Consider the following 19,406-nt stretch of genomic DNA (forward strand, 5'->3'; position numbering starts at 1 on the left):
AATAAACGTTGAAAAAAAAAATTAAAAAAAAAAAGAAAGAAAGGGGTTGCCTAGGACCAATTTTCAAAGCAAAAAAAAGAAAAAAATTTACTTCTAGAAAATTTTGATTTCAAATTTTCTCAGCAATAGGCATAAAAATAAGGTGAGCCATTCAAGATAAATTGGTGTATACTAGAACGTTAATTTGTTAACTCGGGGATCAAAAACTAACTCTCATTCCTTTCATTTCCAAAAAGAATATTAACTACCATAAGGTTTAGGTCTTAGTGTGTATTAATTCCATCATATCTAGTATTAATTTCAATGAGGGTGCCTAAGTGGCTCAGTCAGTTAAGCGTCCGACTTTGGCTCAGGTCATGATCACACTGCTCATGAGTTCAAGCTTCACATCAGGCTCTGTGCTGACAGCTCAGAGCCTGGAGCCTGCTTTAGTTTCTGTGACTCCCTCTGTCTCTGCCCCTCCCCTGCTTATACTCTGTCTCTCTCTCAAAAATAAACAAACATTAAAAAAAATTTTTTCTAATTTTTCAACGAAAATAGTCCAATCTGGATTTTATAGTTGACTTGTCAAGAAGTTTGCTTCAGTCAAAAATAGTTCCTAAGGAGCAAAAGTCACATTAAAAGGAAATTCAATCTTAAGAGTGCAAGCTTGAGTAACTGCACTAAACCCAAAATTTGTAGAGCTATGAATTCAAATCAAAGCCTTTTATTCTGCTGAAGAGTATCATAAAAAAATTTTCAAAATACCTTAGGATCTACTTCAACACACACTGTACAATAAAGACTTTTACTCAGTAACATGGGCTGTCATTTTTTATAAGGTAGACTAGGAGAAGGCACTGGACTTCTTATTCAACTGATCTATTATTATTTAATAGAAACATACTTTGATGACAAGCAGACTCATTTGTAAAAATAGCAAGCAGGAAACAGCACTGACAGAGTGGCATCTTCTGTGTCATCCTAATGTACTCCTGTGAGTCATAAAGAGTAGAACACGGACACAAATGCAACAAAAACAAATGTGGCCACCCAGGAAGTGAATTTTTAAGAGAATGTCAAAGCTGTTCTAAATCATAGTAAAAATAATCATAATTTCTATTTTCAGGTTATAACACATTCCTAGTGATTTGCTAGGTGAGAAGCAAAAATTTCAATAAATTACAAAGCCAGCTCAGGTTGGCTTCTTCAAGAGGATCATAAAAATCTATTATCAAATTCCACCTAAAGAGAGTTAAAATTGTTATAGAATAAAGATATATTTATGAAATTACAGAGCATGTATTACCCACACACAAAAACTTAGAGTCACTGCCTGCCAAGTTTTAAAATATACAGTATTGGGGCACCTGGATGGCTCAGTTGGTTAAGGATCTGACTCTTGATTTCAGCTCAGGTCATGATCTCACAGTGAGCGTCCACCGGGCTCTGCAATGACTGCATGGAGCCTGCTTGGGATTCTCTCTTTCCCTCTCTCTCTCTGCTCTACACGCCCTGGTTGTGTGTGTGTGTGTGTGTGTGTGTGTGTGTGTGCATGATGTACCCATGTGCATGCACGCACTCTCTCTCTAAAAATAAATAAAGAAACATGTAAAAACAACAAAATAAATATAGAGTTGTATTTATCACAGGGGTGCCTGGGTGGCTCAGTAAGTTGAGCATCTGACAATCTTGATTTCAGCTCAGCTCATGATCTCACAGTTCACGAGTTCAAGTTCTGGCTCTGTGCTGACAGTGCGGAGTCCGCCAGAAATTCTTTCTTTCTGCCCTTTCCTCGCTCATGTGTGCACACATCTCTCATAAATAAACACCATATATATACACACATACATACAAACAGTGTTGTAACCAAAGGGTGTGAGGGAGAAGAGGGGTCCTCTTCAGGTCCCAAACTCCACAGGCTGGTGATGGTATGAAGTAATGTAAGCAAAGCATAGAGCTTGTTCACCGTACTATTATTTTTTATAAAACCTTTAGTCATTTCCTATCACTTCATCTAAGTGAAAAAATACACACACACACACACACACACACACACACACAAATACACACACACAGTATATCTATCTATCTATCTATCTATCTATCTATCTATCTATCTATCTATCTACAGGTTTCTTCCTGGTTTCTTTCCAGGTTTTCTTTCTGTTCTGAGTTTCTTTCTGTTCCCAGGGTAAACATGAAGCCTGGAGGACCCGTCTAAAGCATCCCTAGACCTGAATGGATTATTTAGCAGTTGGACACAATACAGAGGGATTACCCCTTACCTTTTCCCTAGAAATTTGATAGCTTTTGAAGCTATACCTCAATTTTCTTTGAGGCTTCTTTCAGTAACATTTCATTGTATGGAATCTGTCTATACACAAGATTAAAATACAAATTTTAACTTTTAATGTGTATAAAGCAACATTAAAATTCTTTTATGATATCTTAAGAAAAAGTAAACATTTTGCCATCAAAGGAGCTTTGTTCAAAAATTTTTATTTCATTTAGCTGTCTAGCTATTTCTTAATTGTTGAGGATATTAGACATTTAGTGACCTTTGTTTATCTTTAATCTGTAATTAATTTTCTTACCCTTTAAATGATGTATATCTGCCATCTGATATGATATGTTGCTCTGTAGTTTAATCTGAAAAAAAAAATTTTCATTTTACTACAGAATATGGAGTTTTGCTCATATTTCCTCTTTTTTGCTCATATTCACTTTAAGTTTGATCATAAATACAAAAGAAAAATCCTTAAGTTATACATACCCACCTCTTTCCAAAAAGAATTAGAGAGAAATTTTGATTTTGTAATACTTTAAATTTGCAAAAGAATATTCATTTTACTTAATATATAGTCTAATGACTTTCAAACATTTAAAAATTTGAGTTGAACATTGCTTAATGATATCTTTTTTCAAAATCTTACCAGAAGAGACCTCTTACTAACTCTATATTAAAATAAGAATTAATTGTTTGAATCAGTTAATGCAAAATCAAAAGTAACTGATGCTTATCAAGCTCTCATACGATAACAGATACTACACAGGACCTGTTGTTGTGGTCATTGTCCTTCAAGATCCAGTAGACAAGAACAATAGGAACTTAAATCTGTAACAAAATATGACTCAAACTAATTTAATTTAGCACTTAATTTAAAAATTAAGACAAGGTCTTTGAAAGCCAGGATGTCATCCACAAAGAACCACTGTCCCAGATCTTGCTTAAACAGGTATCAATTGTAAAATGTAACAACAATATCACTACAAACAGGTTCTCTTGTCAACCTCAAAAGTAAATTGACTTTGAAAGTATACACAGATTCATAGTGATCAGAAGCAGGATCATGAATGCCAAAATGATTATGATAAATACCTTTTCAATCTCTAAAGAGAAAGTTTTAAGCTTCTTAGTTAAAAATAATTATAGATTTGTAAGAAATTGCAAAGATAGCACAGAGAAGTCCCATATACACTTCACCCAATTCCCCCAATACATACATCCTATCTAACTATAATACAACATCAAAACCAGGAATCTGACACTGGTACAATGTGTATGTATAATTCTATGTCATTTTTACACACACACACACACACACACACACACACACACTCATGTAACCACCACCAAAACAAAGATTCAGAACTATTCTATCATTGCAAAGATATCCCTCATACTATCCTTTATATTCAAATCTATCCTCCTTCCTCACACTATTTCTAAACCCTGGTAAATACTAATTTGTTTCCCAACTCTGCAATTTTGTCATTTCAAGAATGTTATATAAATGGAATCATATAATATGTGGCCTTTTACGATTTTTTACTCAGTATAACATATAGTTGCTGCATATATCAATAGTTCATTCCTCTTTATTACTGAGTAGTATTCCATGATATGAATGTACTACAGTTTGTTTAAGTATTCAACTACTGTATAACATGTTGGTGGTTTCAACTTTTTGGCTATTACAAATACAGCTGCTATAAAAAACAGTATACCGATTTTTACATGAATATTAGTTTTCTAGGATATTTCTCTGGGATAAATGTGCAAGAGTGAGGTTCCTCCTTTTCCAAAGTGGTCATGCCATTTTCATTTACATTTTAAAAAATTACTGTACCAAGGTACTAGATGGGAGAGTATAAAACAATTGGAAAACATGAGGGCAGTCTCAAGGAATCAGTAGGCAAGTTTAGTACCTAAAGCAGTATAATTACTGTAGGAATTCAGAGATGGTTCTTAGCTGATCTGATCAAGGAAAGCTTCAGGGAAGGAATTTTTACCTGAATTAGTCATTGAAGGCTAGGAAAAATTGTAAATAGGTAGAAAAGGGCATTCCAGATAGAGAGGATGACATAAGAAAAGGTACAAAGGCAAGAAAACATGAGACATGTATGAAAATATGATCAAAATATTGTTTGGCTATAGCACATGATACAGGAGGAAAAGCATTGTGAAAGAAGGTTGGAGAAAAAGGACCATGGAGGGGCCCTCTAGGTCTTCCCCTAGAGTCCTGGCAGCTTTGAAGAATGAAGCTTAAAATATAATGTTGATATTCAGTCATAAAAAGGAATGAAGTACTGTTACCTGCTACAATATGGATAAGCCTTGAAAACATATATGCTAAGTAAAAGAAGCTAGTCACAAAAGGACATGGGGTTTCTTTTTGTGGTGATGAGAATGTTCTCGGGGGACCTGGCTGGCTCAAATGGTAGAGCAAGTGATTCCTGGTCTTGGTGTTGTGGGTTCTAGCCCCACACTGGGTGTAGAGATCACTTAAAAAAAAAATCTTTAAAAAAAATGTTCTTGAATTAGTGGTGATAGCTGCACAGTATTGTCAATATACTAAAAACTAAACTGAAGTGTATACTTTAAAAGGGTAAGTTTTATGATATATGAATTATATCTCAATTTATTTTATTTTATTATTTTTTTTAATTTAAATTTTTTAAAATTTACATCCAAATTAGTTAGCATATAGTGCAACAATGATTTCAGGAGTAGATTCCTTAATGCCCCTTACCCATTTAGCCCATCCCCCCTCCCACAACCCCTCTAGTAACCCTCTGTTCTCCATATTTTAAGAGTCTCTTATGTTTTGTCCCCCTCCCTGTTTTTATATTATTTTTGTTTCCCTTCCCTTATGTTCATCTGTTTTGTATCTTAAAGTCCTCATGAGTGAAGTCATATGATATTTGTCTTTCTCTGACTAATTCTGCTTAGCATAATACCCTCCAGTTCCATCCACATAGTTGCAAATGGCAAGATTTCATTCTTTTTGATTGCTGAGTAATACTCCAGCATATATATATATATATATATATATATATATATATATATACACACACACACACACACACACACACACACACCACATCTTCTTTATCTGTTCATCCATCGATGGACATTTGGGCTCTGTCCATATTTTGGCTATTGTTGATAGTGCTGCTATAAACATTGAGGTGCATGTGCCTCTTCGAAACAGCACACCTGTATCTCTTAGATAGATACCTAGTAATGCAATTGCTGGGTGGTAGGGTAGTTCTATTTTTAATTTTTTGAGGAACCTCCATACTGTTTTCCAGAGTGGCTGCACCAGCTTGCATTCCCATATCTCAATTTTTTAATGCAAAAAGATAGAAATGGAAGTGCCGAGGGTATTATAAGGCACCATACATGAAACTGGGAATAAAATAATGGACAAATTCTAGGCACTCAAGGAGTTTATTATTTTGGAGAAGCAATCAAATAAATAGTTAATTATAATATAGTAAAATAAATGCTATTATTAGGTTCTGCAGATATGACAAGAGAACTTAGTAGAAGCACTTAAATCCTTAGGGGATAAAACACCTTAGGGGAGTGAGGAAAGGCTTCTGGAGATGATAGCTAAAATGTGTCCAGTAGGAAGAGTAGTGTTTTGCCAGGTGAAGTAGGCAGAGGGTAAGGAGGAAAGATATTCAAGGGATGTGTCAAAACTTAGAAGTGAAAAATACTACACACTACAGAAACTGCAAGCAGTTGTAAGCAGCTGAAGCTGCTAGAAACATGTGGCAAGGAAACATGGCTAGAAAGGTAAGCAAGGTCCACATTATGAAGGGTCTTGCCAAAAAATGTGGGTACATTCCAATGGCTATGGTCAACCTTTAAAGGACTTCAAGCAAGTAGAGCAATCCAATTTGCAATTTAGAAAAGTCAACCTGGCTTCAGTAAGAGAAGTGGACCAGAGGGACAAGGCTAGAGGGAGACCAGGTAGGAGAGTAGAAGACTACTGTTGTATTTCAGGTGAGAAAATGGTGGTCTAAGACAGGGGTGGGCAAACTATGGCCTGTGAGCCATATCTGGCCTGCTTCTGTTTTCATAGGGATGACAAACTAAGGATGGTTTTTACATTTTAAAATGGTTGGGGCAGGGGTGGGAAGAAAGCAAAAGAAGAAGAATATTTTGTGAATTATACACAATGTGAATTTCAGTGTCTATAAATAAAGTTTTATGGGAAACAGCTACACCCGTTCATTTACATATTGTGTCCGGCTGCTTTGGAGCTACAGTGATTGTGACAAAGACCATATGGCCTGCAAAGCCTAACGTATTTACCATTCGGTCCTTTATAGAAAAAGTTTGCCAACCTCTGGTCTAAACTAATAGAATGAGAACAGGGAGATAAATATACATGGGAACTATTAAAGGGAAAGAATGAATATCTTGCTGATTGACTAGATACAAGGGTAAAAGAAGAAACACCAAGGATGATGTTTAGATTTCTAAAGTAGGAAACTAGATGAGTAAGGTGGCAGTACTCCACAAGAGGGAAACAGGAGAAATAGACTTGGGGTGGGAGGGAGAGTGGGGGGATGATTTTTACAGATTTGGACCTGTTGAATATGAGGCACTTGTGACACACCTGAGAAGAGACCTTGTAGTCAGCTGGATATATAGGTCTGGAGCTTGGGCACCAACGATTTGAGAGTCATTAGCATATGAATAGCAATTAAAGCCACAGGAATGAAATCACTGATGGAAAGCTGCAGAGGCAGCAGGAAGAACGGACACCAAATGCTATGTGATCAGATGATCACTAAAAACTGCTCTCCAATAATGTGCAATTAGCCTATGTTTACTTTTTTTTCCCACTTCCTTTATTTTCATGATCCAATTTTTTTTTTGCCCCTCCAAAGAACATAACCATCTTTTATTCTTGCTTTCAATAAGTTTGTATTACTCTGTTTTTTATCCATTTTTATGATGTTATCCCAACGTCTCTGCACTCTTTATTTTAAACTTGCTTTTGAAATTGCTACAGATATGCTATTCTTAAATGCTAGGCTATCCCAACGTCTCTGCACTCTTTATTTTAAACTTCCTTTTGAAATTGCTACAGATATGCTATTCTTAAATGCTAGGCTATGAGTGACCTCAGCTTCCCTGCACTGTCTCCTTTGTATCCTTATATACTTTTAAAATTTTTTAATGAAGGAAGGGAAATTCAATCCACAGACCACAAAAATAGTATAGAATTATATGGGCAGTACTGCTTTATTTTTATCATTTTAATTTTCTCTTCAATCTTCCCTACTGAGAATGGAGACACTGATCCCAATGGCTCATATGTAAAGCCCTCACATTTCAAAAGCTGCTCTGGAACAATATATTTCACGTGGCACTCAAGAGAAAATCATAGCTTGTCTAAATAAAAGCCCTTTCTTAAGCCAAGCATAATGAATTTATTTCCCACCCCATTCCTTTGCCATGTAAGGATTTTTCAGTTAGCTTTTCGGACCCCCCTCATGGCATATTGTTCCCTTGGCATCTCGTGTTCTCTATTATTCCTGTCAATCTTTCCAGCACAATTCTCACAATAATCTTATATTTAGTGTTTAGTATTATCAGCAAGTACCAGTTCCCAATTTCTCTCACGTCCTATTAACACTAGTGCAAGTTATTATTATTACTTGTACCTATTAACATTGTGCAAGTTATCTCACCTTCCATATGCCTTTGAACAGAAGTGCCAAGGATTTGCTCAAAGACCTCACAGAGCCCAGGTGGTAGATCATTAAACCTAGAAGTTCTCTTTCCCCTACAGCAATTTTACTATGCTCCTCACTTTTAGAATCTAGATGTCTGCTACTAAACTGTTTATCTTTTTTTCACAGTGCAATATTATAGGCATCTGACCCCTCTTCTCCCCATATGTATACCTCATCCCCCAAATTCTCATCTACCTCCTGAAACAGTTTCATAAGGAATTCTTCTTACATTCAATGTTATCCTTTTAAGGAAATCTGAATGTGTTTTTAGCTACCGTGACACTCCTTTGTACTCTTGCAAAATGTAAGAATATAAAGCAATGACTTAATTTTGGCTTTAATCTTATGTTTTCTACCATCTTGAGTCTGTTTATGAAGACTTTTTCATTTTGTTTCTGATTTTTTTTATTTGCTCTAATTTCTTCAACTTTGTTTTCCTTTCCTTTTATGCTTTTCATTAATCCTTTCTTCATATAGACAGGTCTCTTTAGTTCTTTAACTCCTTTGGTTTTAACCCTTCCTCTGAGAGCCTTCACTTGTTTTAATACTTCCAGCATCTCAACACCTTCAAAAGGAAGCTTGGCTTCCCTTTTGATCATTCTTCCTCATAGTTTTAATTTCCTTGTGCTCTAACATGAATTTGCTTATCTTCTAAATGACTCTGCCAAAACTTCCCAGTTGTTGAGAAACTAATTTGAGTTCTCACTGTTGCATGATTGGAAAAAAAAATATTTCACTCTGCCACATAAACTCAGTTGAACTGGCAATGTAATAGGAATACTTTCTTTTTTTTCTAAGTATATTCCAGACAGCTAACAGTACATAAACTCTAAGAAGTATTACTTAATCCTTATTTTATGAAATGATTCTCATCCGGCTTCAGGGGTCCCTTTTGGTCACTTTCAGACTTTTGCCAAAATATCCTTATTTACAATATATTATAATATATCAAATGATTTCTCTTTCAAATTTCTTTGGGGATGAGAGATCAGTGTGTGTAGATAGACAGAGAGACAGACACACATTCCCTTGCCTAATTTACATCTATGGTCAGACAGATTCCAATCCAGATTCCAATGTATCCTTCAAAAACCCAAAATGCTCAAAATGCCTTGCCCAACTCAACTCTACTGGGAAGAGCCTCATATTCAGTCTTGTCAAAAACAAAACATTCTTTTATCACATGCAGTTCTATTTCCAGTAAGAATGTCACCCTGTTTCTCTTCTACCCCCAAGGTTTATCAGAAATGAGAATTCCAGGGTGCCTGAGCGGCTCAGTCAATTAAGTGTCCAACTCTTGATTTTGGCTCAGGTTATGATCTCATGGAGCTCATGGAGCCTGCTTGGGGTTCGCTCTCTCTCTCTCTCTCTCTCTCTCTCTCTCTGTCCCTCCCCCACTTGTGTGTGCGTGCTCTCTCTCCTCTCAAAATAAATAACTAAACATTAAAAAAATGAGAATTCCATGAGAACAGGCACTGACTGCATTTCTCATTCATCCCTGTGTGTCCATCTCAATAAATGTTTGCTGAATCATTCCTTAGATTTTCAAGTTTTATACTGTGTACTACATATTCTTCTACCTTAAATGGTACTTTATTCATATTTATATAATTCTTTTTCTTTTTTTTAAGAGAGAGAGTGTGTGCGAGCAGGAAAGAGGGGCAGAGGGAGAATCTCAAGCAGGCTTGACACTCAGCATGGAACCCGAGACAGGGCTCAATCCCACAACCCTGGGATCATGACCTGAGCTGAAATCGAGAGTCGGATGCCCAACTAACTGAGCCACCCAGGTGCCCCTCATATTTGTATAATTCTAATTATCCTTCAAGACTTCTTCTAAACTCCCTCATTTATTTCCCTTTGTTATCAACTTCATTGCCTTAGCTTTACTTCACCTTTCCCCTTCTGTAATACTGGTCTCTCTAGGATTTGCAGTCCATCTATAATTGGCTGATTATAATTGGCTGATAATTATGCTGTCTTTGGCCTTTTCCATGTTAATCTCTTAAAATGTTTTTACTGTCATTTCTGAGACCTTTCTTTTTCTCTCTTCCAAGACATATGTTCTTTACCTCTTTTTTTTAGAAAGAATCATCTTCTCTTGATATTTTCCTATGGCACTTCTCACTCGTCCTCAGCTATTTCATCTATTTTCCTCTAATCTTTCTTCCTCCCTCCAATACCTAAAACATAATCTTTATATTTTTACCACCTCTTTCTGAAGTTCATTTAGTGCTTTCCCATCCCACATGGCTACTTTGAATTAATTTTGGCAGCTGTTACCAGCTCAGTGGCTCTGCTTTTCTTTTCATTCTGGGACCTTGAAAATGGCTCAGCTGTGTATGCTTCACTTTCATTATGACTTGTTCTTGGACAATCAGCACAACTTTGACCATTGATCCCAAAGGTTATATATAATTAGCTTTTTACAGATGTCATTTCTGGCTTTTTTCTCCATACCAGAAACATTTTTCCCATTTATATCTCATACTCAGATGATTTCTAGAGACAATTCTATCTTCTGTAACATAACTACCAAACCTGGATGATCCTCAGAATCACCTAGGGAGCTGTAAGAAATACATATTCTTACCTCCTCCACCCCACTCCAGTGTGATTTATAATAGTCTGGGGATCAGCCCAGAAATCTTTTTTTCTTTTTTTAATATTTATTTATTTAAGTAATCTCTACACCCAACATGGGGCTCGAACTCACAACCTGGAGATCAAGAGATACATGTATGTCCAACTGAGCCAGCCAGGCACCACTTCCCCCTGTCCCCATTTAAATCTTTTTTTAAATGTTTATTTTTTTTAACTTTATTTATTTTTGAGAGAAAGAGGGACAGAGTGTAAGCAGGGGAGAGGCAGAGAGAGAGAGAGGGAGACACAGAATCTGAAACAGGCTCCAGGCTCTGAACTGTCAGCACAGAACTTGATGTGGGGCTCAAACTCATGAACTGTGAGAGCATGACCTGAGCTGAAGTCAGACACTTAACTGATTAAGCCACTCTGGCATCTCATGAAATCTTTTTTTTTTTTTTTTTTTTTTTTTTTTTTTTTTAAAGCTCAAGTGATTCTGATAAGCAGCCAGGTTTAGCAGTTACTCATCTATACTATGTCTTTGGCTGGGACCTATAGCAGCTGGACCAAAATGATATATTAATAATAATTGATGGGTATTAAATGTTTAAATTTTTTAATTTTTATTTTGTGCCAGATCTCTGCTAAGTGTTTTATAAGTATCACTGCATTCAATCCTCATAACCATCCTATGAGGTGGGCTTTACATTTTACAGACAAGGAAACTGTACTCTATTTCATATACCTACAGTAGATACCAGATATTCTCCCAAGCAGTCCCACATAAGAGTCTGTGTTCATGACCATTGTGCATATACTAGATCAGCTAAGTGATTAAACTTCTTTTCTTACTAATATTATATTACACACATGTTATTCAGTCAACATTTCAAACACACTTGCAACTTTTACTTGATCTGTTAAAGAATTAGTCTCTCTCGAAGCAAGTATTAGTTTAAGCCATACCCAGTTACATTTTTAAAAAGAATAATCAAGGTGTTTGGTGTTGGTTGGCTATAATGAATCATCACAAAGTTCTTTTATTCACCTATTCATTTTTATTCAGTCATTTATAAAGCATTTACTAAGTATCCACTATGTGCTAGGCCTAGGGATATAAAGTATTTGGTCCTGGTCTATTAAGAAGAGTTACAAAGAATCACCACCATGAAACAAACTATGTTTGTTTATTCATTCATTCGTCAGCCAGTCACAAGAGAAACATTTATGAAACACCTAGTAAGTGGAAGATACTGTTGAAGGCCTAGAAATATAGCAACACACAAGAAACAAGAGAGAGATCTGGGTAAAGAATATACATTTGGAGTCATCAGCATAACTGAAGTTTTCTGAATGAATATGAGCACTTACAAAGAGAGCAGAATAAGTAGAGAAGAGGATCTTAGACAGGAAACTATGAACTAGTGGTGCCTGACTGGCTCAGTCGGTGGAGTCTTGATCTTGGGGTTGTGAGTTTGAGCCCCATGTTGGGTACAGAGATTACTTAAAAAAATAAAATCTGAAGACAAAAAAGAAAACTATGAACTATAATACTTAATGATGAACAGAGGTGCATCAAAGAAGAAGCAAAGAAAACTAAGACTAAGCAAAGAAGACTAAGAAGAACTGAGAAAAGGAAAACAGGAGAGTCTGGCATCATGGAAGCCAAGAGCATAGTGCACTGGGTAAAAGATGTTGAAATATTAGTAAGAGGAAGAGAAAATCCAGATATGAACAAAGACAATTCTGTTTTCAAGAAATCTGACTGGGAGTGGCACTTAAGTGGTTCCACTGGTTGAGCATCTGACTCTTAATTTTGGCTTAGTCATGATCCCAGGGTCGTGGGATCGAGCCGTGTGTCAGGTTCTGCACTGAGTGTGGAGCCTGCTTGAGATTCTCTCTCTCCCTCTCTCTCTGCCCCTCCCCTGCTCATATATACTCTCTTACATGTGAACACACTCTCTCTAAAATAAAAAAGAAACAAACCTGACTGGGAAAGGAAGGAAAGATTCAAGCATTTACTAAATGCTGAAGAGTAAATAGAGACAGAGATTGAATATAAGGAGACTGGATTAATAATAGTACAAGATCTTTGAAAAGATAGAGGAAATTAGATTCAGAAAACAGGTACCGAGCTGGTCCTGGAGAAATTAGGAACCTTTTTTTAATCCAACAAGGGAGGAAGACATATTGGTAGAAACGTAGGTATGCCTGCAGATTTGGTAATAAAAGTTTTATCAGTTCCTGTCCAATTCTGTCAAAAAGGATACAAGATCACATGTTGGGCTGGAGTTAGGGGAAGAGGAATTTAAATGGGGATAGGAAGTGGGGGAGGCTTGAGGAGAGGAGAAGTTTGAAAGATGCTGGAATGGATAGGTGTCTAGACTACTGTAATTTGTAAGGTGCTATTGAAAGCCCAGTTGGGGCAGCTGATCATAAATTTCTACAAATACCAGACTGGCTATCTGATTTTCTCCAGCTAGGTTTAAAATAGATATGTAAAAGAAAGAATAATAGCAAGAAACTAAGCTGAAACAACAGACCATCAAATCTCAGATGGATAGGGAGGAAAGTAAAGAGTGAACAAGGCTTCTGGAATGGAAGAAGGAAAGGATAAGTGGTCCAGGTGTACTTGTGAAAAACAAGTACAGTTCATTCAGCAGTTCTAATCTCTTTTTTGGTACATTCTCCTAAGAATATGCAAGTTTGAAGTTCACAAACTTAAAAAAAAATGTTTTTTATTATGCAACCTATACACACAATGTGGAGCTTGAACTCACAACCCCGAGATCAAGAGTCACAAGCTCTATCAACTGAGCCAGCCAGGTGCCCCTGCAGTTCACAAACTTTGAATCTCAAGGATATGAATCCTATGTCAAATTTATGTTAGAATGAATTAAAAATCAAGGTCTTTAATTATCATTAGTGTTGGCAAATATTTCTAATTCTCATCCTAGGCACTCTGTAGGACTGTCCCTCCTGATTTCTTTGAAGTTGGGATGAGGGAAAGGCAATGAATATGAGCAAAATGACATGAATCACTTCCAGACATAAGTAATGATAAGGAGCACAATTTGCCGCTCTGTCATTCTACCATAGCAACCAATGTTTCGGATGGGGGCTGCTTAGTCTGCCTAGACCCTAGAATGAGGAAGATACAGAGCAGTGCCTTCAGTCAACCCACAAAGGACAAGTTGAGTGATAAATTTTAAGCCACAGAAGAGGGTGCAGGTGGAGGACTATGAAAGGGAAGGAGAGAATGAGAGGTCAGTAGGGAAAGCAAGGCAGACTTGGAAGGGAAAGCAAGGCAGACTTAGAAAGTATGAGAGTCTGGGTGGCTCAGTTGGTTAAGCATCACACTCTATCTCAGCTCAGGTTTGATCTCATGGTCGTACGCTCCAGACCTGTGTTGGGCTGTGCACAGGTGTGAAGTCTACTTAAAAAAAAAAAGTATGATAGCAAGAGTCTCCCCCCATCTGCCATACCCAGTTCATAAAACATTTCCACTTATACATCTCACTAATCCTTAAAACTTGAAGTGTAAAAAATTAAGATAGTTTCTCCACAAATTAGAAGCCCTTCTCAGCTTCCACTACCTTCAGTGACATCATCAATCTTCTGGTTCTCCTGCCTCTTCTTTCTCCTCATCTTATTAACTACCCCACTAGTGCCTAGAACTGCATGAATTCACACTCCACACAAACTATCACCAAGTCCAGCCAATTCTTCTTTTGCAACTTCTCTCATATCTGACCCTTAACTCTTTCTCTATGTTCATGGAAACTGCCTTGATCTACAAATAAGAGCAGAGATCTTATTTGTTTGGTCACCCCTATATTTCCTGGCACACTTTAGGCACTCAACATTACTGAACAAATAAATGAAGAAATTTAATTTACCATTAGTCTTTTCCCACTTTTATCAATTTCCAAATGGTAGTGAGAAACAGCTTTGCAAAAACTTGTTTTCTATCAAATCTTTCTTTTAGTCAAAATCCACTAATAGAACACTATTACCCATAGTGTGGAATCCAAAACTCTTCTACCAAGCATTTAATGTCTTTCAGAAGGTGGGTACCATGTTAACCAATTACCAGAAATGGTCTCCTGGACAGAGTGAAGCTAGTTTTAACCATATATAATTTAAACTACTCCTTCCTATATCCAAGCATCATCAGCAAACAGAATGTCCTTTCCTTTCCTTTTTCCTACAACAAATTTCATTCCCTCCTTTAAAATAAAAACCAAAACTTAAATTGACTCTATGAGAGCATGATGTTAATTTCTACAGATAAAAATTTCATTATATTCACTATCCCTCATCCCTCCAAATTTTCCCAATTTTTTATGCTATTAGGTCCTCATCACATCTTCCACTGCCAGGTCCCCTCTAATTTAGCATGTCCCAGCCACCTCCTGCCAAGACAACCCACCACTGCTGCCAAATCCCATTTTAGGTCTTGAGTGTGCATTTAATTCCTTCCTATATTAATTTATTCAACATATATTTATTGAGTACCTATTTCATGCAAGTCACTGATCTAAGCACTGGGGAGACAGCAAATCACAAAAATAAACAAAAATCCCTTCTGTTGTTGGGGGATTACAATACTTAATATACAATATTTACTTATTATGATAAAAGAAGTCATACAATAGAATAGGAAGTGCTAAGTGCTGTGGAAAAAATACATTAGAGATGGAGAAGAAGGGAAGGCCTTAACAAAAAGGTGTAAATTTGAACGAAGACTTTCAAGAGTGAGAATTACCATGCAGCTATCTGGGAAAAGAATGTCCTAGGCAGAGGGTACAGCCAGTGTAAAAGCCCTATTGCAGGAGAATGACTGATACTTCAAGAACTGATCAAAATGGCTAGTTTGGTGTGAATGAAGTGAGCAACAAGAAGGGTAGTAGGAGATGACAGAGAACTGTGAGGGAAGCAGATGGTCTAGAGCCCGTGGACCACTGGAAAGACTTGGGACTTTTTCTGCAATTGAGATGGAAGCCAGCAGGGCATTTTGGGCAAACAAAGAACATAACCTAATTGACATTTTAATATAATGCTGTGTTGAAAACAGATTGAAGTAGGAGCAAGGACAGAAGAAAGGAGGCTAGTTAAGCTATAACCAATAATTTAGGCAAGAAATTATGATAATTTAGACCAGAGCGGTAAAGGTGGTAGAGAGACAAGTGTCTGGATTCTGTATATATTTTGAAGCTACGCCAACAAGAATTGCTGATAAATTGGACACGGGGGTGAGAAGAAGTCAAGAATGACTCCAAAGTTTCTGGCTTGAGAAGCTGACAGGAAGGAGTTGCCATTCACTGGGCTGAGAAAGACTGTGAATAGAAGTTTTGGGGTAGCAGAAAGATCAGGGAGCTGGCTCTGGACTGGTTAAGTCCAAAACCATATTTGCCACCCATGAGGAGATGATGAGTAGAGAGTTGTCTATCAAGACTGGAATTTAAGAGAACAGTCTGGGTAAAAGATATAAATTTGGAAATCATCAGTGTATAGATGATTTTTAAAGAAGTGGCAGGATGAGCTCTCTATGGAACTGAGTTTGATAAAGAAAAGGTTCAAGGACTAAGCCTTGGAGCATTCTATCTGAGGAGGAACCAGAAAAGAAAATGAGAAGGAATGGCTAGTGAGGTGGAAAGAAAGCAATATTCCCTGAAAGTCAAAATGAAGAACATGTTTCAAGGAAGAGGACATAGTAATCAACTGTATCAAATGTTGCTCATAGGTGAAGCAAAATGATAACTAAGAATTGACTACTGGATTTTAGCCAAGTCTCAAATACTGAACCACACTTGGTCTGGTGAGGGCAAAAGCCTGATTAGAGTGGATTTAAGGGAATGTGTTTAAGCTGTCCAGAATAAGCTACAAGACTTAGACTTCCAACAATAATCTTTCTACCTAGCAGGAGGCCAAAACTGGGTTTCAGCACAAGTTCTGTGAAAGTTACCTCGGCTGATCACACTCATTACTTTTAAATAAAAAAGTGATGGCAGAGTCAGCCCTTAGTTCTCTGATGCTAGTTCCCCAGAAGTGATTGTACTAGAAAGCTCACTTTAGTTCTCAGGGCCTTGAGTGAGTATGTGTCCTAGATTTTCTAAAGGTTCCAATTTAATATAATTTTCTTCTGTTAATGAAGGGGATTCCTTATCTGTGCAATTAAACATTTAATTTTATGCCACTGTAATAGTTTTTATATTAAAATTTTTTCTCAAATCAAGAAAATTCTTTTTCAGCCAGGGGCTAAGGAGAAGGGAAAAGGAGAGCTTTGTTCAATAGGTATAGAGCTTCTGTTTTGCAAGATGAAAAGGTTCTAGAGATCTGTTGCACAACATTATGCACAACATAGCTAACATTACAGCACACTTAGAAATGATTAAGATAGTCAATTTTCTGTTACATGGCTTTTCACCACAGTTTTTTTTTTTTTTAATTCTTTTTCAGACATAGTGTCCTGATTTTGGGAAATATGGCCACTATGCTGTTAACTCAAACAAATCTCCAATTGAAGGCATTCCAGGCACCATAACAATATTTGAGGAGTAAATGTCTTTTGTTTTGGGGGGAAGCACCATTTAAAGAAGTAAAACTTGTTAATAAATTTTCCCCATTAACCTGTAAAACAGTTTCTTCCTTTCTTTTAGTTAAGGTAAAAGATATCATATGGCATTAAGACACCAGCATAAGCTCTCAGAATGGGTCTTAATAAGTAGGATGTGTATAAACATAAAACCACCTTGCTGAATTTGGTATGGAAAGTATACATCCATATTTTTAGTTATATGCTTTTTCACGTCTTTTTAGATGGTTCTCTAGTAACTGCCCTTTCATCCCTTGATGTCAGTTGTTCTTTGTATCTTTGTTAAGCCTCTATCATGTAATTAATACTGAACAAAGGGTTCACATAAGGAAAGACTGTGATTATGCAGAACCCAGTAATGTAGTGCTTGAAAGAACAGGCTCTAAGGTTAAACTGCCTGGGTCTGAATTCTGAATCCATAACTTATTATTATCTTGGACATACTGCTTATTAAACTTCTCTGTGCTTCAGTTTCCTCATCTGTAAAATGAGAATATTATCTGCTTCACAGGCCTGAGATAAAGTGATTGCAACAGTGCCTGGCACATAGTAACTGCTTAACAAATGTTAGCTGGTAGAAGATCTTTACTGTTCCCAGTACCTAGCATGGTGGTCCCTCAAATTTAGCCTTTTTGGCTAAAATAATACACTGGGAATTTCACAGAATTTCCTAGCATATTATTTTATTCCTGATTCCTTTTTTTTTTAAGTTTATTTATTTATTTATTTATTTATTTATTTATTTTGAGAACAAGAGAGACAGAGAGAGGGAGGGGAAAAGAGAGGGAGAGAGAGAGAATCCCAAGCAGGCTCTGTGCTGTCAGCACAAAGCCTGATGAAGGGCTCGATCCCAGGAACTGTGAGTGAAATCATGACCTGAGCTAAAATCAAGAGTCAAGACACTTACCGACTGAGCCACGGAGGTGCCCCGCCAATTTCTTTTTTTGATAGCTCAGAGCTACTTATCCTATAAGTAAGTACATTTTGGATTATTTTCTCCTAAATGCCTCCACTAAAGCTTCAACGTTTTTCCCAATGCACAGTTGATGATTTTTCTGTTCATGACCCTTCCCCTTTAAGAATGCCATCTGTACACTGTGAACTTTTTCTAAGTCATTCATTAAAGATGTTAAACATGACCAGTCCCAAAACTAACCTCTTGTTCCCCACCATTTATTATAATTCTCCATCTGAGAAAGTAACCATGGTATGGTAAGAAAACCACTGAACTATGAACCACTGAATTATAAAACCAGAATTATGAACCAGAATTATAAAACCAGGTTTTAGTTCCAACTTCAGGTATAGAGACCAGAGGTAAATAACTTTTAAAAATTTTAATTTTCTCATCTATAAAATGGAATTGCAAGTCCTATCTACCTTGGAGTTTAGCTATAAATATCAAACTTACCAGTCTTTCGACTCTATTATTCTCTATTCTTGCTGCCATTGTAAATACAGACCCACAGTTCTTGCCTAAATGTCTGCAGTAATGTATTTCCTAACTGATCTTGGTTTCATTTTCTTTTCTCTACAATCATCCTTTACTACACTCATGACTATCTTTTCAAAAAACAAATTGAATTATATTGTTCCCTATGACCTGCAAGGTGAAATCAAAACTCCTTAGTATGGCATTTTAGACTTAAGAGTCTGGCCCTAGAGAGCCCAGAAATAACCCCCCATATATGTTCAACAGGCTTTTCAATAAGAATGCTAAGACCATTCAATGGGGAGAATAATAATTTCTTCAACAAATGGTGTCAGGACAACTACATAACCACATGCAAAAGAATGAAGTTAAAAAAATAAATAAATAAAAAGAATGAAGTTAGATGCTTACCTTCTAAGGTAAGGAGAAAATTAACCACAAAAGAAAATTAACTCAAATGGATCAAAAACCTAAATTTAAGAGCTAAAACTATAAAATTCTTAAGATGAAAACATAGGGATAAATCTTCATGATTTCTGATTTGGGAGCGCTTTTTTTTTTAAGTGTTTTTCATTTATTTTTGAGAGAGAGAGAGAGAGAGAGAACATCAATGGAGATGTGAAGACAGAGAGGGGGACAGAAGATCCAAAGCGGGTTCCATGCTGACAGCAGCAAGCCCGATGTGGCACTCAAACTCACAAACTGTGATATGATTGGAGCTGAAGTCAGACACTCAAACAACTGAGCCACCCAGGTACCCCTGGGAGTGGT

General features: G+C 36.7%; 1 protein-coding gene across 3 annotated transcripts in view; it reads right to left on the minus strand.

Annotated features, from left to right (window-relative positions):
* The window catches only part of GOLM2 (golgi membrane protein 2), a 105,915-nt gene that overhangs the window by 66,476 nt on the left and 20,033 nt on the right, over window positions 1-19,406 (minus strand). For all 3 annotated transcript variants that reach the window (XM_047075173.1, XM_047075172.1, XM_047075171.1), the window contains exon 2: window positions 2,577-2,631. In XM_047075173.1, the coding sequence (XP_046931129.1) occupies window positions 2,577-2,631 (55 nt within the window). The remainder of the gene's footprint in view (window positions 1-2,576; window positions 2,632-19,406) is intronic.

The sequence above is a fragment of the Lynx rufus genome, unplaced genomic scaffold (genome assembly GCF_022079265.1).
Source record: "Lynx rufus isolate CCGP_SWC_20201006 ecotype Redwood Valley unplaced genomic scaffold, mLynRuf1.p SCAF_13, whole genome shotgun sequence".
Lineage (NCBI taxonomy): Eukaryota > Metazoa > Chordata > Mammalia > Carnivora > Felidae > Lynx > Lynx rufus.